Raw genomic sequence first — 22,715 nt, forward strand, 5'->3', positions numbered from 1 at the left:
GCTATATTTGATATTTATATATATATATATATATATATATATATATATATATATATATATATATATATATATATATATATATATATATATATATATATATATATATATATATATATATATATATATATATATATATATATATATATATATATATATATATATATATATATATATATATATATATATATATATATATATCCAAAAAAGGATTTTTGAACTTGTAGGTTTCCGGAATTTTCAATCGTACTATGAAAACAAAAGAAAAAGGAAAAGAGAAAAAAAAGAAGAAAAAAGGAAAAAAGATTGTGAAAATCGTATTGATTATCCTCCTATAGTAAAAATCGATGCGTGATGGTGCGCGTGCGGCGTGGTCGCACACGCAAAAATTTTTTTTGAGCATTTAGTAAAAACAGATGCGATCTAGTAAATTTTTCCTCTCCGATTTAGTGAATTATTCCAGGTCGGGTGGCAGTCCTGCGGTGTAGGCCTACATTGAAGAAGCTGAAGAACTGCTAGAAAGTTGGAGTGATGGCTCTCTCAATAGATTCATTTGATCATTTGTGGAAAGTTATTGAAGCAAATCTGAATAGAATAAGAGACGTTCTTTCAATAATTGGCCTAGCATATGTTGGTAAAGTGGGATTACAAGTCATTGCCAAGTCTGTGAAGATTGTTTATCTCTATGGACTTGTTCGAGTACTTGGACCAAAAGACCTAGTCTCAAAATACGGAAGGTGGGCAGGTTAGTGTTACCAGTTCTAGCTAAACCTTCAAATGATCCACCTTTTGCTAGCCTATCCTTTGAAGTATTCAAGTTGAATTAGCCTAGGGTAAAAGACCTCTTTTTGGGAAAGACAACTTGGTAAATTTTTACCAAATCATATTATTGACTTATAAATAAAGTGATTATACCACTTGATGCCTTGGTAAATTTCTACCAAATCATATTATTGACTTAGGACTAAAGTGAATACACCATTCAATGCCTTTTTTTTATGCTGATTATGAATATAGTAATCATTTCTATCAGAAATGAATTTCAGCCCCCCCCCCTATATATGCAAATTCGGGGTATATATTTCTACACCCTAACCTCACCCTGAATTGGAATATATAGGGGGGGGGGGCTGGAATTCATTTCTGATATAAATAATTATTATATTTGTAATCAGCATAAAAAAGGCATTGAATGGTGTATTCACTTTATTCCTAACTCAATAATATTATTTGGTAGAAATTTACTGATGCCTTTTTTATGCTCTTTCCAAAAATAATAGGCCTAATCATTTTTGTTGGAAATGAATTTTACCCCCACCCTAGGCTATATACCAATTCAGGGTATATATTTGGTCAATATCTACCAAATCATATTATTGAGTTAGGACTAAAGTGAATACACCATTTGATGCCTTTTTTTATGCTGATTACAAATATAATAAGCATTTCTATTGGAAATGAATTTCACCCCCCCCCCCTATATCTACCAATTCAGGGTTAGGTTAGGTATAGCCTATATAGGTGGGGCTGAAATTCATTTCTGATAGAAATGCTTATTATATTTGTAATCAGCAAAAAAAAAGGCATCGAATGGTGTATTCACTTTATTCCTAACTCAATAATATGATTTGGTAGATATTGACCTTTCAGGGTATATATTTGCACATTAGGGGGGTGGGGGGGTGAGGGGAAAGTTTAAACTTACCTCCCAATTACAGCAGAAAAAAAATTTGCCCCCCCCCCCCTAATGTGCAAATATATGCCCTGAATTTGTATATATAGGGGTGGGGGTAAAATTCATTTCCAACAAAAATGATTATTATATTTTGAAAGAGCATAAAAAAAGGCATCAAGTAGTATATTCACTTTATTCATAATTCAATAATATGATATGGTAAAAATTTACCAACCACTTTTCTTAGGTATTTTGGAAAAATAGCAATGGTTTTTTGGACTGCCCTTTTTTTTACTTCAGCATGACAACACAAGTGTAGACCCAATCACCTCTCACTAGACCCAGCCCAGTGGGAGTAATTTGTCATCATAAATTCAGTGTTTGGTCTCTGTTTTGAAAAGCAATTGAAATGAAAAAAAAATATAAAATTAATATTGGTGATTTATAGAATAAATATCAATAATTGAAAGTTGAATTTTTAGAATCAGAAGACAATCAGCTTTCTGCTAATATGTGAATAAAACTGAAACACTAAAAGGATATTTAGGCTACATCAAAATAGAATAATTGGTATTTCCAAAAGAGGTCCTTCTAAGTAAGTCAATAAAGTAATAATTTCAAGTGAATTATCTTAATAATTCTAATAACAACCATATTGTTGCATGGCTTGGATTTTTAGCTATTCATTCCACCTACACGAACCTGCTCAATTCTCATTTAATAACAAGATGTGAGGTTTTAAGTTTGACATAATTTTGCTCAATTGGATACTGGTCTTTTACCCTAGGTTATTAAAAGGATTACACTAGATGACCTGTTGAATTTTAATATAGGATGAAAGTTAAAGCAGCTTAGGAAAAATAGAATAAGGTCAAATTTTAGAATAAGGCTTTTTTTTATCTTGTAAAATTGTTTAATAAAATTCCAGCAAGGAATGTGTTTTGAGCCTCATACCTTTTCTTTGGGGTAAAGTTTATATTAATAGACTATTCAGGTAGCTAAGAGATAAACCTATCTCTATAGTCAGAATTGCATCCTGAATCCAAATTTAACATGCATTTATATTGAAAATGAACTTTACCACCACCCTATATATACCAATTCAAGGTATATATTTGCACATTAGGGAGGGAGGGTAAAATTCATATCTGATGCAAATGAATGTTATAATTTGGGTTCAGGATGCAATTCTGACAATAAAGGTAATTTTAAACTTTACCCCCCCCCCACCTAATGTGCAAATATACACCCTGAATTGGTATATATATGGGTGGGGGTAAAGTTCATTTCTGATGCAAATGCATATTAAATTTGGATTCAGGATACAATTCTGGCTATAGAGGTAAGTTTATTTCTCAGCTACCTAAATAGTCCATTTATATAAACCTTACCCCAGTTTTGTAAATTTATTTCTTTAATTTAGAAAAAAGCTTTATATGGCTTACAATTTTGTTTAAATGAGAAGAGTTGCATTTTCAAAAACTAGAACTAGCTGAATGAAAAATATATTGAAAGCCAAAAATTGAGGTAATTTGTCTTCTGTCAAAATTTAGTAGGTATAGACCAGCCATGTATATAATATTCCTAGAAATAAAGAAATATTTATAGTTGACAACATCATTTAGCTAGTATGAAAGTGAAATATATCACTTGATGCATTTTTATGCTCTTTCATAATTCCATGATTGCTTCCATTGGAAAGTACATTTTGAGGCCTTAAATAGCTCAAAACAGCCCATAGTAAACCAAAATTTAAAAATGTGTTTAAAAAAAAAACGGGCTAGTGAGAAAAAATTGCCACTTATAGCTTATTCAGCAATGGTAATTACTGTTTTCATTAGTCTTGCCAGTGAAGTGTTAGTATGACAACAAATTTGAAGTTTGGGATGCGCCCGATGAGCTGAGCCACCATCATCATTGACCAGCGTCTACAGGATTCGTCCTTATCGCTGGCTAGTGCAATTTAAGGTAATTTAAGGAAGGAATAAAAAAAAGAAGCCAGAAACCCTTCAAAAATTATGCCAGTTTTGCTGTAATGTCATTTTTGAGCAGTTTCAAGCTCTTTTTAAAAATTCCTACTAATTTGTTTACACAATAACATTTAACTATTAAAACTAAGGAAAATAACAACTTTATTCTTGAATCTGCTAAAAATGACACTTTTTTTTACTAGACAGTTTTTTTAGGAATGTGTTTTTCAACTGTTGATTACTATGGACTATTTTACCTTTTGGGTCCCTCAAAATGTAATTTGTAATTTCACCCTAGAAGCAATTATTGAATTAGGAAAGGGCATAAAAAAAGGAATCAAGTGATGCATTCACTTTTATCCTAGCTAAATTATGTTGTCTATTACAAATTCACCAAAAATAAAAAGAGGGTAGTAATAGTAGCTTGGAGATACTTACCCAGGGTTTATTTGGCAAATTTACACATATTCATATAATTTAGCTAGGAACAAAGTGAATACATCACTTGATGCCCGTTTTTTATGTTCTTTCCAAATTCAATAGTTACTTCTGGGACTAATTTCATTCTAAGCCCTTAATCAGGCCCTAAAGTGTAACATATTGTCTTGTATATTGTTCTCAGACTATGATATAAAGTTAAAAAATTAGTTAAAAACAAATTAGATATAAAAATTAGCTTTTAAATGATCTCTTAAAGTAGTCTATGATGTTCCAACACCCTGTTAACATAAAAAAAAGAAGATACAATGCTACCCATGCAAAGATGTGATTTTCCTTATTGTTCAAGGTGAGTTTAGTGTTTCTTGTTCAGGGTTTCCATCAATGGTGTACATTTGTCTTTTCATGACACCTTTTTTGAGAGGTTTTAAGCTCTTTTTCCAGCAAATTTGTTTTCAAAACAACATCTTACTATTGAGAATAATGAAAACAACAATTATCATTCCTCAACTAGCTACAAATGGTAATTTATTGTCACTAGACTGTTTTTTAGAAACACATTTTAAAACTTTTGGATACTATGGGCTGTTTTGAACACCATCACAGGCTCAAAATGGAATATAAAAAGCAAGGGGATAAGTAAATTATGGTAGCATAGATATAGGGTGGGTATTTATGATTTTTTCAGAATCTTTTAGTAGTTATTTTTTTTCTACTAGCACATAATTAAAAACAAGTTGTCACTTTTAGGGTCTCTTAAAGAGCTCAAAATAAAAGTAGCAAAAGAAGCAGTAAAACAATTTAGAAAGCATATTAAAGACTCATCAAGTGGTATGCTCACATTCTAACTGAGTAATATAAAAAACTGCCAATTTATCATTATATCCCTTTCCCCTCCTAACAAGGCCTAGTATGGCCCTGAGCTTTAAGGTAATATATCAGTTACAGGAACCTAAAAACCTAGTTTTAGTTAAAAGAAAAGAAGAAAAGTTTGGGTAACAGTCTTTCCTATGATATCTTTACCTTAATTAATTAATTACCTTAATTTGCACTTTGGAGCAATTAAGGTCCATACAGGATCTGTTGTGCTCCAGGTCAATGATGGCAAAATTTTGTCACTGTGTTAAGGCCCAGTGACATGCCATAAGAGATGTCTGCAGGAGAGATGCAATTTAAGCCCAAAGCAGCATCAGCCTCCTAGCAAGATACTCCTTATGATGAAGTTGGTATCAGTGTCCATCCCACTCATATTTCCATTGCTTGTCATTCCATTCCTTGTCCAGTCTGGACTTGAAGGATGCAGATGTGGGTGCAGTCGCCGTTTCAGCTTGAAGGCTATTCCAATCATTGACAGCATGCTCAGAGAAGAAGTGTTGCCTCGTTTGTGTATTGACTGAACATTTTGATAGCTTTTGTGAGTGTCCTCTTGTATGGTGCTGACTTGAATGTTTGGTAAAAAGGGGGTTATTTGGTTGTGCATTATACTTGTAGGTCAGCATCATATCACAATAGTGGTGTCTGAAGACAAGTGTTGGCAGCTGTGTGCATTCCAGTCTCTTGTTGTATGGGAGATCTTGTAGGCCAGCTATGCACTTCATGGCATGCCTCTGAAGTCCCTTGATTAGACTGGTATTGCATGCCTCTGAACTCTGTTGTTTAGACTGGTATTATTCTTATAGGAAGAGGAGGTGAGACATGTACCAAAATCCAAAACAGGCCTAACTATAGCCTTAGAAAGACTTTACATGAACGGCTGGTTATGGTGCATTTGAGAAGACTGAGGCTTGAATTTGCTTTTGAAACTGCTTGTTGCCAGTGGCTGTGGAACTTCAATTGTTCATCTATCAGCACTCCTAGATCTCTTTCTTTGGGAATTGTCTTTAGTACTAAGTCAGCCTGTGAATTGGGATTGTACATGTTGTACTGGTGACAGGGGTTGTTGATTCCAAAGTGAAGAACATCTGCACTTTGATGTGTTGAATTCAAGTAGCCAATCTTGTGCCCATGTTTGGATTTTATGAAGGTCACACTACAGACTTTGCTGATTTGCAGGCCCAAAAAGCTTGGGGCTGTCAGCATAGAGAGTGATGTTGTTTTCTGTTCCATTCACCATTTCATTGATGTATATGAGGAATAGGGTAGGGCCCAAAACAGTACCTTGGGGAACTCCACTTACAACATCACATGGTTCAGAGAAAACCTTGTTACCATTAGCTGTGAAGAGTCGAACCTGCTGAGTCTGACCAGTCAGAAAGTGCATGACCCAATCAATCATGTCAGCATGGGTACCTGCTGCCATAAGTTCCAATTTGAGATGGTTGCGTGGTACCTTGTCAAAAACCTTAGCTAGGTCTAGTAAAATCAGGTCCTCAGGGATTCCTTTCTCTAGGTGATCTGTTATGATGATGTATGTCTCAAGGAGATTGGTCCCAACTGATTTTCCTGGCTGAAAGCCATGCTGGTTGGGGGAAAGTATATTATTGGTATGGAGATGTGTCTGAATCTCACCATTCACAATCTGCTCAAGGGTTTTTGCCACTGCTGATGTCAGACTGATGGATCTATAGTTTTTGGCTTTGGTGTGGTCACCTTTCTTGAGTATTGGGGTGACATGGGTCAGCTTCCAGTCTATGTGTACCTTTTTCAAGTCAAGCAACAGTTGGAATATATTACATAGTGGTTTTGCAATTTCTTTGGCAATCTCCTTCAATAGTCTTGGGTGCAAGTTATCAGGACCGGCGGACTTGTTGATGTCTAGCACTTCAAGTTGCTTTTGGAAGACAGGGGGGGGGGGGAAGTAGAATAGGTGGCATCAGGTTAGGGATGTAGTATGATGAGCTCTAAGGAAGAGGGCCATCTGGTTCATTAGTGAAAGCCAACACAAACTGCCTGTTGAGGAGTTTGGAAATGTCCTTCAAGTTAGTCACTTCCTTGCTATCATCTGTACTGAGTGCTTTTACTGACCATCTGCTATGGTTCTTACTAGATATATACTTCCAGAACTTCTTCAGGTTATTCTATTATTATCAGCTAGCTTGGACTTGTAACTTGCGTAAAGTTGTTTAGTTAGGCTTCTTAGTTTGTTCTGAGCTATTGCAAATTTCTGGTAGTATTCTTCTTTCCCTCCTTTATTGTACTTTCTCCAGTACCATCCCTTCCTGTTTCTTTCCTTGCGTATCTCGGGGGTCATGAAAGATAGTGTTTTGGGCTTTGGCGTGAGTTTTACTGATGTGTGCTTTTTTGAAGTATAAGTAGCTCGTCCTTTAGGTTAGCCCATTGTTGGGTGACGTCCCCTTGAATGAAAAATGACCAAAGTATGCCTTCCAACTCTTTTCTATCTGCCCCATAATCTATAAAGTTTTCTTTATGTAATCATTTTTTATCTTAAGAAATGACAGATTCACTTCTAGGATTAAATGATCGCTCTTTCCTAGAGGGAGTAAGTAATTTATGTTCTGAAGCTGGTCTTTATCCCATAAGAACACTAGGTCCAGTAGAGTTGGTCTCTGGAAAAGTTGGCCTCTAGTAGCTTGTTTGACAATCTGGTAGAGATTAAGGTTGTGAAGGGACTCTGTGAATGGATTTGTGCTTCTGTTTGTAAGTACAGGTGTATATGGGTATCCCTCTTTCCATATAAGGTCAGGGAAGTTAAAATCACCAGCTATAAGTAGGTTCCCTGTGTAATTCATAGTTGCTTTATGCAGCATAATTGCTATTGTCCACTCAGTTTCTTGGCAATCTGAGGCAGATGGGCTTCTATAAATACAGCCTACTCTGGTTATTACCATGCCTGCATTCTGGAGACTGTAGATTAGACACGACACCATACCCTGGAATCTTAACATGGGAATCTTGGAGCCTGTTGCTACTAGACTCGGAAAACAAATCAATCAAATAGGATCAGATTAGAATTTTTGAAATAAATCACGAATTTCAGCTCATTTATTTTGTTAGAATGTTAATCTACGTTAGTAATTAGAATAGAAAAATCTGGATTTACTTGTTTTTAGTGTTACTTACTCCAGTTGTCGGTCCTCTTGCTTGGCTGACCCGATTCCTCATATGTTCCGCTTAAAATGGTCACTGGCGCTTTCAAGTTAGCAGTCCAATAGCTTCCAGAACTTGTTTCCCTTTCCAATGAACTGTCACTAGTCATGGATAAGAGTCTCCGTAGAAATAGCACTAACATGTTTGGTAACACACATATTTACATTATTTACACTGAAGGTTGACACTGAAGGTGACTACTCTGAAGGTTTCCTATTGCTTGTGTGATCACTGATCAATATCTTGGATAATAGCTGCGGGTTGGGGGGGGGGATAATCGATTTAGGGGTGGTCTCATTTGATTTACACCAAGCACTGTCCCATTTGAAACCATTTTCTCCTGCATTTTCGCAAGAAGTTCATACTCTGCATTGGATATTTTCAGGCAGTCACAACACATCCATTTCCCACACCCATCACAAAGTAATGCTTTAGAGTCTTCTAATAGGTCTAAAGTACATAACAGGAATCTTTCCACCTTTTTCTTGGGGCTCTCTCTTGGACGTTTGGTTTTGGCTGCATTTCGGACACAAAGTGTTCCGGGATTTTTTTTTAGAAAAATAACGGAGATTCTATTTTTGACTTCTCGGTAATCATGACGGGAGCTAAAAAGGGTGTTATTTAAAAAAAAGGCTATCACAAGGGTAATTTCCAAGCTTAATATCTCAGGATAGAATAATGTTCAAGAAATTCAGTTACTTTCTTCAGTTAGGGATTTTCTTCTGATCAATTTAGTAGTCAAAGGTTTGTAATTATCTCACTGAGTCTAGTTTAATTTTGATAGTTTGCTCACTGCTATTTCATTTCACTGTGAATGAATTGCATCATCATCATCAACTTTGGAAGGAAGTATTTTTTATTCTCAAATCAGATTCTTTCCACATATAATGGTTGCTATCATGACAATTGCACATCATCTAAGACCCAGAAAAGTGATAAGTAAATCTCTCACTACCCCAGAGTCTAGCAGCTTTAAAGTCATAATTGCATCAACCCTCTTTTGTTGATATATAAATATGGGCAACTGCATGGCTTTTAGCTACTGTTCATACAGAGTGTCATAAGGCCCCTAATTGATTATGTGCTCATTATATATGGTGCTTGTGCAAAGACCCAACTGCTGAAAGTCAAAACTACACAAAGTGATATGACTTGCCTCATATTTGGCCTCAGGAAACCCACAATGTCTAAGCTTTTTAATTACCTCAATTTACACTTCAGAGCAAAAGAAAGGTCCATAACAGTTGTGCTCCATGTCAAGATTGGTGAAATTTCGTGACTGTGTTAGGACCCAGTAACATGCTGTAAGAGAGGCCAACTAGAGAGATTCAATTTGAGCAGGCTTCAGTTATGGTGACCACAAGATAGGTATGGCCTGTAATGACCATTCTTCAGTGGTGTAAAGCTGACACTATTGCACAAAAACAACTTCAGATAGAGTATGCAAGATGGTTGGATACGATAAGCAGCATCAGCCTCCCAGCAAGACACTTATGATGAGGTTGGCATCAGTGGGTAATTGAATGGGACAGGCAGTTCCACTAATATTTCAAATGACATGTAATTCCATTTCTTATCAAGTCTGAACTTAAAGGATGCAGCTGTGGGCACAATCACCATTTCAGCTTGAAGACTATTCCAGTCACTGACAGCATGCTCAGAGAAAAAATGTTGCTCTATTTGTGTATTAACTAGATGTTTTGATAGCCTATGTGAGTGGCCTCTTGTATGTTGCTGGCTTGAAATTTTGGTAAATAAAGGGTTATTTAGTTGAGTACTATGTCTTGAAAACATATCATTGTATGTTGCTGGCTCCAGTCTGTTGTTGTAAGGGAGATTATGCAGGCCAGCTATGCACTTTGTGACATGCCTCTGAACTCCCTTAATTAGGCTAGTATGATTCTTATAGGAAGGGAGATTAGAAATGCACCAAAATCCAATACAGGCGTGACTATAGCCTTACTGGCAAGAAGGGTTATGTGCTGCCAAAGTGAAGGACACTACACTTCAATATCTTGAACTCAAGTAGGCAATCTTGTGCCATGTTTGGATTGTAAGAAGGTCACACTGCAGGCTTTTTTGATTAGCAAATCTAAACAGCTTGGAGTCATCAGCATAGAAAGTGATGTTGTTTTTTATTTCATTCACTATATTGTTGATATATATGACGAATATAGTAGGACCCAAAATAGTGCCTTGAGGGACTCTGCTTATAACATCACAAGCCCTGGAACCTGCATCACAAGAGTTGAACCTGCTGAGTCTGACCTGTCATAAAGTCTATGACCCAATTGACTATGTCCATGTGGGGTGCCTGCTACTATAAGATTTAATGTGAGGTGGTAGGCAACTTTTCAAAAGCCTTAGCCAGATCCAACAGAATCAGGCCACAGGGATTACTTTATCCATGTGATCTGTTACAATGTCAGATTTAAAGGATATTGGTCTCAACCAATTTTCCTGGGTGAAAGCTGTGCTGGTGAGGGGACAAAATAGTATTGATGAAGAGATGTGCCAGAATTTCAGCATTCACAATCCACTCAAGTATTTTAGCCACCACTGAAGTAAGACTGATTGGTAAGTTCTGCATAAAAACAGTAGACCATCAATAATAACAGAAAGCTCCTCCCATTTAGCTACTTTTCAAAAATTAAAGCTATAAGATCACACACATAGCATAACTGGCTAAGAAATGGCTCCATGTTTAGAGGCATTTACAAAATGAATTTATAATTGTTTAAATGAAACTCCGTTGGATCTATTGCCCTTGATTTCCCCCAGATCTCTCAATAGACTTGAAAATTTCCCATAATAAGTACAAAATTCCCATCTTGGACAAAAGAAATTGCCACCATCCAGAATCTTTAGAAAAAATTGCTGAACTTAAAAAATTGCTTGGAACTTAACCAGTTTTTTTTGATGGGTCAAAAATGTTCCTTCTATTTTGCTACTTTTCAAAAGTTAAAGCTAATAGCTTACACACATTGCATAACTGGCTAAGAAATGGCTCCATGTTTAGAGGCATTTACAAATGAATTTGTAATTGTTAAAATAAAACTCCTAGTCCTGGCTGGGTCTATTGCCGTTACTTTCCCCCAGATCTCTCAGTGGACTTGAAAATTTCCCATAATAAATACAAAATTCCCATATTGGACAAAAGAACTTACCACCATCCAGTATCTTTAGAAAAAATTGCTGGACTTTAAAAATTGCTTGGGACTTAACCAGTTTTTGTTGATAATTTTGTTGATGGGTCAAGAATGAGTGAAAAGTGTCACGTGGAGCTTATGTTCCCTCCCTTAATGTTACAGTGGTTAAGAAACTGTTTGGTAATTGATGTATTGTGTCAGCTGAATGAAATGCCATTATTATGGCTTTGGAACATATTATAAGTAATTACCCACCCAGTTTTAATACAAAAATATTATAATAGACTCAGATTCCAAGTCTGGAGTTGCTGGATATGTCCCTCACTAAAAGCTGGACATAGATTGTATCCATTTTCATATACTCACAAATGCACTTGCTTTTAGAGGTATAACATCACATTTCCAGTACACAATCCACTCCCATATAATGGGTAATCATTGTGCTGCTGAAATTGCTAAACATTTCCAAATATTTATGTAGGAGACTATTCCTTCTTGGAGATATGTTTTGATGGAGGTTATGGGTGGCTTGTCTGACAAATAATAAACTGAATTTATCCCCCTTTTCAAGTTCATATCTCTAAAATTTACCATAGAATCCCTACAGGGTCAAATGGGCTAGACCTGCAGGCTCAAATGGGCTAAACCTGCAGGCTTTTTTGTATCAAATCCCAAATTCTGCTGGTCTAACTCCCTCATCCCTATTTTGCAGATCCTGCAATGTAAGAAATGAAACAATTGACCATTGTCTATTTAAATGCAATATGCTAATACCCTTCCACAGTATACCCTTCAAAGTAGGCTTTTAAAGTGCTTCTAATACCACAAAAGTCCACCATCAGTCAAAAGCCTGGTTGACCTAATCTGCACAAAGAATGCAAAACTCAAAATATACACCTGGTTTATTCATTTCTTAGGATTCAAAAAGCTACTGTAAGACAAACAATTAAGGCTTTGTTTTGCTTTATGAACAAACTGTTGACAAGAAACATGCACTGACAATAATTAAAACGTACAAATTCAGTAAATTTTTATAGCCTAGATCAATCTCTGGTCTTTTTTTTTGGGGGGGGGGGGGTCCGGGAGATAACAGCAATAATTTTTAAATTGTGAAAGAACATTAGGTGGAATTCTAGATGAGGGGCGTTTTACTAAGTTGGAAAGTAGTTTATTAGGAGAATGAAACTTTCTAGAATGAATTCAGACCCTAAATCAGATTCTAGGAAGGTGTTTTTCAATTCTTTTTCTACTTCTTCCCTATTTCAAATGGTTAGGAGATTGTGTAAAACATAGCTGTATAGCTATTTAACATTTGAAAAAATTATTTCCCTATAATTTTGATTTGAGTCCACTTTTCTTTGATTCTGAGTTTTGAAGACACGATTCTAGTAATCTGATTAGCATTTCAAGCCATATTTTTTTCAATAGTTCAAGACATGATTTTTCACATTATTTAGTACCTTATAAATCTGGATTTAAAAAAGTTATAAAACTCAAAACACTTTTTCTGAGTCATGTGTGTGCTGTAAATCTATTTCTAAAAGTTTCACTTTATAACACAAGTTTTTCCAAGTTTATTTAAGGTCAGTGTCCTTGAAGGAAGAAGGAGAGGAAGTAGATACTTCAAAAGACCTCCTCAGGACATAGTTAAGGTTTTGGAAACATGCTGGAAAAACGCACCTCATCTATAAATTTTCCAAGCATTGAGCAGAGAATCTAAATGTATATTTCTCTTTCTTCTATCTGATGTCTGACCTGTAATAAACCTTAACCAGATGACCCATGCATGATCAGTAAACTCATCTTATAACTCAGACATCAGATAGTAAAAAAGAATGTACATCACTTGATTTGCTGTTCAATGCTTTTTCTAGTTATAACAGTCAATGCTACTAGAATTGCGTTCTGCTGTTAGAGCAATTGCCTATTATTGTAAAAGATTATCTCTTTATTGTCAAATTTTATAGTGCATACTACAAGTTTGTGCATGTGATTTGATTTTTATTATCATTATTTCTTTTTAAACTTCCATCACAGTTGGTTTAGAAAACACAAAATTCTTATTGGCTTAAAATCATTTTTTACTGAAATCTAAACTTCAAAGACATGTTTGACATGGTCCATATGAAAAGTCACAATTCTAATACAATTGGCAGACAAAATACACTTTTTGCACTATACTGCAAAAACATAGAATTTTATGTCAGCTTTGTTTAAGTTAAAGAAAACAACTATTTCAAATTTTGTCACAGTTGGCTTGCAACATAAAAAATTCAATTCTTATTTGAACAAGCAAAACTAATACCAAAATTTGAGTCAAAAGTTTTGCACAACTTTTAAGAAAATCAGCATTTGTTATGGATATTTGATCCTTACAAGGTGAAGTAAAGTGTTCACAATGTGAATTTACCACTGAGCTATAAAAAAACAGGGATTATTTTGGTGTATCATTTCACTCAATAAATTTTGCACAAGAAAAAGCTGTAATTTTGCAACTTTAATTGTAGTTGGCTTGTAAAATACAAATCTCTTTGAAAGAGATCTGTAAACAAGTTTCTTTGAAAAAAAAAAACTAAAAAAACTAAAAAACAAGAAGCAAAAACGTTTTACAACTATCTAACAGTTTTCCCAAATCTTGCTAGAGCTGATGTGAGAAATTTTCCTACATTTCCATTTCATGTTCTTTTTACACAATGAAAAGTTAATTGACCACCAAATATGCTAGTGAACTGCTTTTTCAACACAGCAGAGGCAGACAGGGTTTTCAATGAGCTGCTTTATATTAAATTGAAAATACAGCTTTATATAAACTGAATATTGAATAATGGAACTAGATTGAATGTTTAAAATGTAATAATGCATAATGAAAAGATTTTATAAAAAGTATGTATTGTTTTCAGCAAAGTATTAATGATGGCCGAAATTTAGAGGGTTTGTGGGGCTTTAGACTCACTTTGATGTGAGGGGGTATATTTATCAAAAGAGGAAATACTGAAGACTGTGTACATTTTTTTAGACTTCACCAAGGCTGACTTGGTCTGGATGCTCATTTTTAAAACTGAAATATAGTCTTCAATTAAGCATAGCACAAACTTGCAAAATAGGCCTGTTAATTTCAAGATTCTTTTTTGGTTAAATAATTGTAGATTGTTTAATTTTATAGTTGTGACTGGCTCAACTGATGGTATTGGAAAGGAATATGCAAGGCAGCTTGCATCCCTTGGAATGTGTATTGTCCTTATTAGCAGAAATATAGATAAACTGAATCAAGTAGCTACCGAAATTGAAAAAGAGTTCAAAGTTGAAACCTGTGTCATTCAAGCTGATTTCAGTCAGGGTAGAGAAGTTTATGATAAAATTAAAACGGTTCTCGAGGGAAAAGACCTTGGAATACTGGTCAACAATGCAGGTGTTATGCTTGAGTATCCAATGGACATTTCAGAGTACAATGGTGATCGCATTTGGAATCACGTAAATATTAATATTGGAGGTGTTACAATGATGACTAGGATTGTCATTGCTGAGATGTTGAGAAAGAAAAGAGGAGCCATTGTCAATATATCTTCTAGCTCAGCCATTGGGCCCCTTCCTTATATGAATATCTACTCTGCTTCTAAGGTAATTTCAATCCTATTTGCAAATAGCACTTTAGGCTTAGATATAAATATGTTTCCATTCTCCTGAAAGTAAACATATTTTTCATATGCACATGGTTGAAACTGGAATCTTATATACTGGAAGAATTGGGACTCTTAGAGCTTTATCTAAAATTGCTTAAGCAAAAAAAAAAAAAAAAAAAAAAAAAAAAAAAAAAAACTACTATAAGGACCAGACACAATGAAAGTAGTTCTGCGCACGCTTTAGCTTTGGGTGGGCTTGGATATTTTAATGGTGTATGGGGAGGGGCTTATTAGACTCTAAATTAAAAGTTGTATGCAATTAATTTTTTCTTCAAAGTTGTTGTTTTAATCACTGGGACCTGACTGTGAGAAACTAGCTGTGTCTCAGAAAGACAACTGGTTGTGAGTTGTGTTTTGGTATAGCTGGTGTTTTGACGGACCTGTACAGTACTCTCAGTGACAAGTTTCAAATAAATGCAGGTTGTGGCTGAAAAAACTAAGGTTGCAACAAAAAGTTTTCCATAAAATATATATTTTGGTTTAGCACTTGTGGAAAATACAGTTTATTTAACTCTATGTTACTAAACCTACTATACATTCAGATAAATTAGTGCTTTCTACTTCTTTTTCTTCCTTTCTGCTTCTTTTTTTCTATTATTGATTATGGGCTTTCCACTATTAGATATTTAGTCTTCATCTTATCTCACTGTTTATGTTACAATGTAATAAAATAAAGCTGTTTGCTGCAGCTCTAGATGTGTTGTTGGAGGAGCTCTTTTGATTACACACACTCAAATATCAAACTTTAACTTTGCAATTCAACGCTTTTTCTAAGGGTCCGGTCCACCAGGTTTTTTGCAGAAGGTGGCAACTTGCAAGGCTTGAGGCACTTTATTAACTTCTGTGATGTAATTCCCACTGTTGAGGTAGCACATTACATTAAAATAAGCTGTAGTAAATGGTTTTATTCCTCATATTAAGAAATCTGCAGTAGGAGGATGGGGGGGGGCATCGAATTGGGGTTTGGAAGGAGAAAATTTGAAAGTTGAACTACCAGCCTTTGTAGAAGTTATGTAAAACATTTTAGGCTGAATTTTGAAGGGAAAGCGGGAGAGGGTTGATGGTTATTTTCATTATGATGGGCATCTGACATAATACAAACAGGAACTATCTCTCTGGGGCATGGACCTCCCACTGGTAGACTTAGTTTTTAGTAAACTTTGACAATTTCATCTGCTTAATGGTTGTGCAATATGTCTGAATTATGTCCCCCTCACCAGTTTTGTTTGATTTGTACAAAATTGAGATAAATTTATGTAAAGTAATTTTGTTGGGTTTTTTAAAGTTTTTTATCACCCCTCCCTGAACAAAAATCCCTGGATACAGCCCTGGGATAGCTCACTCCCAGTCATAATACACTTTAGTCTTTTGAATTTTTGGGCACGATATTAAATCCTTTATTAATGATGACTGAGTTCTGGAACATATCCTATACTTTTTTTGCTTTAATGACACAATGACACACATTAGCCAATCCATGAAAATCGGGAGGGGAAGGGGCAAATGTATTTTTCAAGATCTAGTAGGGGACAAATTTTGTTTTTTTTATGATTTTTTCAAATGAAAACATAAAAAAAGGTATTTTTGGAAATCTTGGTGGGAGGGAAAAATACAGGGGAAATAAATCCCCCCCCCCCTTCCCCATTGAAATCAATGCACAAAGGCTAGCTTATGTTATTTGGTTGTTGGATAATATATAAATATTTTGTGTATTTTTTTTTGTAGAGCAGAATTTTATTATGAATTAGATATTGAATTAAAATAATTGGAATTTGTGTCCATTTTTCTTTACTTTGCGAATGTATGGTCTTATCCTAATGATAATTTCTATGATTTATATATTTGACAATTAGAATTTGTACACCTAATTAATTACTATTTGCTGTTTAAGGCTACTGCCCAAGCCAAACTGCAGTCACACCTGTCAATAAAAAGGCTAAAATTTATAAATGGTCTAAGTTTTCGTTTGATTGTGGTGTCGCACTTGCACTTCAGAAGCGAAGAAGTTAAATGTTGGGAGCTTGGTTTGAAAAGTGTTTGTAAACACTTAACTTGTTCCTTAATATTTCCTAGTAATGTTTTGCCATCATATCTTTTATCTGATAGCATGCACATAGAAAAATGTTATTCCAAGGATCCACATTGCTAAAATAAAATAAAAGAATATACCCCCTATCTTCACTTTGATTGAACTATCGTAAACATTTCATTTAAAAGTGAAAGATAAAGTGAAGTTAAAAAAAAGTTAAACATAAAGTGAAGTTAAGCATTTTGCATGGGGTACATTAATGACGGTGTATGTGTTGGTAATTCTGTTTTTACCCACCAGTTTGGCTATGGCTCAGGCAAAGCCTTGTTAAATGATTTTATATTAACTTCTGTCTTTTATTTCTACTTTTTTTAGATATATGTCGATTATTTTTCCCAAGGACTTCGGGCTGAACTGTACTCCAAAGGTATTGATGTTCAAACCGTTATTCCCTTTTACATAGCGACAAAGATGACGATTTTTAGCGACAAATTGGCGAAAAATTTTTTGGTGCCCAATGCTCAATCTTTTGTTCGGAGTGCCTTGTGCACTCTAGGAAGGTCTCCACGGTGCACTGGCTATTGGACGCATGAAATTCAGGTTTGGTATATTTTTGACAGTTGCACCATATCCACTTTGTGTCCATTAACTGGAAATTTGAAGTGCTTGCACCTAATGTACTTCCAAACATGGAGATAATACATGTGCTAACTATCTAGTATTTCGAAATTTTACCAGTAAAAAGCTGTAAATTTAAGGCTCACCAAATTCCTTGAATTTTCTTTTAAATCTGAACTGCTGCGAATCTATTACTTCCATTTGTCTATCATTAGGTAATAACTATATACATGTTGTAAAATTAGATAGAAATTTTGTTAATTTGGTATCCAAGCATTTGAAATCTTCAAACCTTGCTTCAAATTCTATCCCCAGTCCTTTCAGCGTGAATATGACAAGATGCAGCGTTACTTGAACTTGATTTGTGCACGTGACATGTAGAAAATGCGTCAAATATTCATCTCACAAATATTTTCTCCATAAAACCAACTTGAGTTTTTAGCATGTAAATTGTATCCCTTGTTACTGTTTTAAGTTTCTTTTTCCGTTGTTGTGATAAATTTTAATCATTCAGATGCTTTTAATATCAACCGTCAATGAAAAATTTTGCAGTCAAAATGGATCACTTATCATGATCGTGGGCTGGCTTTTTGAATTAAAATATTGACATATGTCATCTTTTAAATTCTAGAACTACTTCGATATCTTCGAGTAGGATCGTCAACAGACCTCAGCATAGTAAGAGAGCCCGGAATACTTGCTTTCTATTTCGCTAAAATAAAACGTAAAATTGTCGCTTATTTAATCCACATGATCTTAAAAATTTATTACTTTTTCAGATACAACAAAACGTCATCTGTCTTTATTACCTTAATGCACATAAGTTCTTGATGTATAATGCATGTGATGAAAGTTTTGTTATTCGTCAATTCTTGCTTAAATATTAACACATTAAGCCCTTGCTCTTTTCATGCATCAAAGGAACACCACAGCAGTCGCTATGGAAGACAACTTTACAAGTGGGATTATTTTTCTGTAGAACCCCATTAATGCAATCAAAAATTGCCTGTCCTCCCATGGTATTATTCATTGGAACTAACTCCATCGATTCTTGAAAGAGAGACTTTATCAATTGTGCTACACTTCCGTTTGAAAATGAGGCCTGGAGGCCGCAAGTTAAAATCCCTAATAGTATACATCTTTGCTACTTTGTGATGAAAGAAGTCAAGACTAATACAATAATATTTAAGATTATTTCCCTTGTTAAGATAGAAGAGAAAAAAGCTTATATTCCCTTGTTATTGTGAATACAATACTGATAATTTTATTGGGATTGAACTGATTAATTTTGTACCTACAGGTACAGAGGTTTTCGACAAAGGTTCGATCAAATCAAACATCAGTTTAAGCTGGGTAAGCAAAATACAAAATAAATGTATTTGAAAAAAGAGCTATTTGCGTGGGTATTTGGCTAAAATACAATTTTTCAATGAATATGTCTGATGGTAATGAATTAGATAATAACATTCCATTCGAATTCAAATGACTTTATTTTGAATAGATCTGAGGGCACATGAGGAAAAACACAAGAACACAAGGATCTTAGTCTCAAAGTATAGTCTTCTTTAATATGATATCTGTTAACTAATATGATATTATTTACTCCTTTTTTTTTACTTTTTTCAGAAAAGTTGTTTAAATTTAGTTGCTAATCCTTGCGTATTGCTTTTATTTTTTTATGCATAAAGCCAAGACTGTCTTTGCAGTACTTTAGACCATGGGCACAGTAATCCACTGGGCTCATGCAGGATACCAAATAAACATAGATTCTTATGAAGTTTATGGCTCTGTGCTTTTCCCACCCGGAGGCGAGTACCAATGCACTAAGAAGGCCATGTATATTCTGCAAATTTCATGACTTGAGTCAAGCCCTTTCAGAAAAAAGAGACGCGTGTGAGTTGCTTTTATATATCCACAAAGATGCAGTCCTCTTTATGGGAGAATAAACAAATATGATTTGAGGTGATAAAAGGTTTTTCCGAATTTTGCTAATTATTTTAGTAACAATCTTCATCAACATGTTCAAAAGATAATATTTTGGCATGTAGTGATTCTTGTTGTGTAATTCATTGATTATAATGTATAATGTTTAAGAAGAAATCATCATTATTATCTTACAAAGGAAATGAAGCCAATATTAAAGCCAACCATGAACACCAACCTGCTAGCGCGCAACCTGTAGTGATTGATGACAACTATTGCAAATGGATACCATATCGGTTGCATGTTTTTAAAGACATTATAAATATTTTCGCCTACTTGCAAGCTCTGCAAATGATATTAATTCAATTAGATCTTCTTTGACACGCTGAATACAATTCTTAGTCCGTGCCCCAAGTGAAAAAATATCCACCTCGCCCCCTGTTGTCTGTGGTACACAACGTTGAACAACTAAGTTTGGTCATTTCGGACCTGCTGATGGTTAATTCATCAAGACCTGTGGCAATCAGTGTAAGCTAGGTCCCCGTAATTTTAACTGTGGAAATTATCAATACAAGACCCTAATAGACTCCTTCGAACACTGGCTTTAATAAAAAGGAGAAAAAACGCTGTCTAATAAGAGATAAAAATAATACTCCTTACCAGATGAGAGGCACTAGTCGAAAACCTTCAATGTCTAATCTTATTTGGAACTTGAATTTTTATGTGCGTGTACTTTATCAGTGCAAAATTTGTGAGACTTAACGAACCCTGTAATTTCTTGACATCAAGAAAATGCAAGATATCGCTCACTTATGAAAACCCTGTCACTCAGGTCTCCCTTTGCATTACCGAATTAGGAGGGGTGGCAGTTGTCCTTAGATCTTTGTCCTACCTCTGGATTAAGGGGTGAAATGTATCTCAGTTTGTCAAAATAAAAGTAATTTTTTATGCTGATCTCAAAATTCATCTAGTTCATGCATAATATTTCTCTAAAAAATAATTATCATGCTAAAGTAGTTTAAAAAAACGGGAAAGTATAAGATAAATATTCTTTTCTCCTACCAATCTCGAAATGTTCCAATATAAATTACATCATATTTTCAATTTTGTCATTCCCCCATTTTTCTGAATCTGCATCGCGCATATCGCCTGTTTTTGCTTGGGAAAAAAGGAGTATCATTATGTAGGAATGAGAGAATATTATGTAGAATTTGCGAGAGAATACCATTTTGGGAGTAACATCAGCCATGAGAATGTTGTTGTTGTTCTTATAATTCTGGTTTCAATTTTTGAAGCTAAAATTTGTTAATGTAAATTTTTATTTATTCTAGCATGGATTCTCAACTGCCATTCCCACTTGGATGTGGATATGGACTGGTAGAATTCTTCAGCTTCAACTAAGAAAAGATGCTGAGAAAAAAGGGATTGCCCCCCAAAAAGAAACGAAACAAAATGTAGTTGCGGTTTAATTTTCTTCATCTTTCACTTTTAATGGAAAGAGTATGAGTTGTTGCTCACAGAAGTTCATTTTTTTCACTGGCCAGTAAGAGTTTAAGCTCCAACCTGATCAGTATTTGGGCTACACTAGTTCATCATTATTTTTCCTCTCTTTTTACTGTCATTTCCTTCGTTGTTGGTTTTTTGAACGAGAATATTGTTTTTCTTTCTGATTTGGTACCAACAGTAAGCAGAAAATAATCATGTGCTTACTATTTGGCCAGAAAGACTGAGCTTCCACATTGTTACTTAACAAAATATGTTATGCAGCTTAACAACACAAACTGGTCTTTTATAAATACTTTTTTCGAATACATTTTTCCAGTCAACTGTAAACGATTTTTAGGAATATAAGCAGGGCGAATGGGGGAGGGGGAGAGGGAGAAGCCTCTGAGCACTCGTGCTACTGAGATGTGTTAGATATTGCTGAAAACATGGTATACTTGTAAACAAAAATTCCGTAAAAGCAATTCATAACTTTTGTTCTCTCGGATGTAATTGAGCGTTTAACCCCTCCCCTCCTTCCCGCTCGCCTAGATTAAATTTCTTTTTATACCTGACATGCTTACATTTTTAAGCTACGTGACGCACGTTGGCTTTTAAATACTTTGTCTCTTACCTACCTTTTTTTTTAAATAAGCTAGTTACTTCACTCAGTATTGTCTCAGTCTTGTTGCTTAAGACGAACAGGGAAAGATTATACGACAGAATGCACTGACGACCACTTCAGTTAATGCCAACTCTTATTTGCAAGACCGCTACGTATCTCGCAGTTTTTTATTTTGCTAATAGAAGTAGGAATGCACTGCCAAATTAACCGATGATGAAGCGAAAATACTGAGATAAACACTGACAAAATGAAAGCTTAGTTAAGAGTTTTGTGTCAAAACTATGTTATGTTCGTGTCAAAACTGATTTCTTGCAATATTTTTTTGCAAAAATTTAAGGCGATTCGATCTGTTCGGTTTTACCCCAAAACTACGGTTAAAACTTCAATGTTCAACTTCAAAATTTATTTTAGCAAGTTCTCGATAGCAATATCATACGAATCTTTCGGTCTCCCTCTAGTATTTATGCTCCAAACTTGATTTACTAGAGATTTGTAACAAAAAATGGTGATACTGTAGAACTAAAAAAATGTGACATGTCATGTGTGTGAATGTGAGATGGACATTTTTTTTTTCAAACGGTAAAGGTAGCAATGAGGAAGCCCCATTGTTTTTATTTGATCAAGATCTAAAAGTTTGTGATTTACTTTGGTTTAGGAAAGCTTGTGTCTGATTTGTTTTGTAATATTTCGTTACCTCATTTATTGTATATTCTTGTTAGGTGATTGTTTTGTTCTTTATGGATTCCTCTAAGTATTATTATAAAATCTTTTTATTTCATCTCTTTTATTTTATTTTACTCTATGAATCCTTTGGGTCGATTTTTACAAAGGACTGACGAAGTAAGAGCTCCCAAAGTAAAGTAATTCCAGTTCAACACTTCAAAGGAGAGTGGGATGAGCTTCCACATATTTTGGGCACAACTTTTTGTTTATCGAAAAATAGTTTTTTTTTGCTTTTCTATAACGCTAAGAGAAAGCTCAGAGCTTAGTTGCGTTAACTATAGCTATTCTAGATTATTAGAAGCCTGGGCGGAAACATCTATTTAAGACGAATTCGTCTAGGATGTCCGAGTTTACTCAGC

General features: G+C 34.7%; 1 protein-coding gene across 1 annotated transcript; it reads left to right on the forward strand.

The window, feature by feature from the left end:
• The first annotated feature begins 484 nt into the window (after window positions 1-484).
• On the forward strand, window positions 485-22,411 carry LOC148948704 (inactive hydroxysteroid dehydrogenase-like protein 1). The gene is made up of 4 exons (XM_089094616.1): window positions 485-742; window positions 14,440-14,894; window positions 17,361-17,585; window positions 20,858-22,411. The coding sequence occupies exons 1-4, from the start codon at window positions 529-531 to the stop codon at window positions 20,993-20,995; spliced, it is 1,032 nt and encodes a 343-aa protein (XP_088950742.1). The 5' UTR covers window positions 485-528; the 3' UTR covers window positions 20,996-22,411.
• The last annotated feature ends 304 nt before the right edge of the window (window positions 22,412-22,715 follow it).

This window comes from Artemia sp. Qi Xiang Cuo, chromosome 9 (genome assembly GCF_049724085.1).
Source record: "Artemia sp. Qi Xiang Cuo chromosome 9, ASM4972408v1, whole genome shotgun sequence".
In the NCBI taxonomy this organism is placed as follows: Eukaryota; Metazoa; Arthropoda; class Branchiopoda; order Anostraca; family Artemiidae; genus Artemia; species Artemia sp. Qi Xiang Cuo.

Coding starts and splice junctions, on each gene's coding strand:
- LOC148948704 (XM_089094616.1), top strand. CDS start 529: ATGGCTCTCTCAATAGATTCATTTGATCATTTGTGGAAAGTTATTGAA. Junction 743..14,439: donor AAAATACGGAAGGTGGGCAG/GTTAGTGTTACC, acceptor TTAATTTTATAG/TTGTGACTGGCTCAACTGAT. Junction 17,586..20,857: donor ATTGGACGCATGAAATTCAG/GTTTGGTATATT, acceptor TATTTATTCTAG/CATGGATTCTCAACTGCCAT.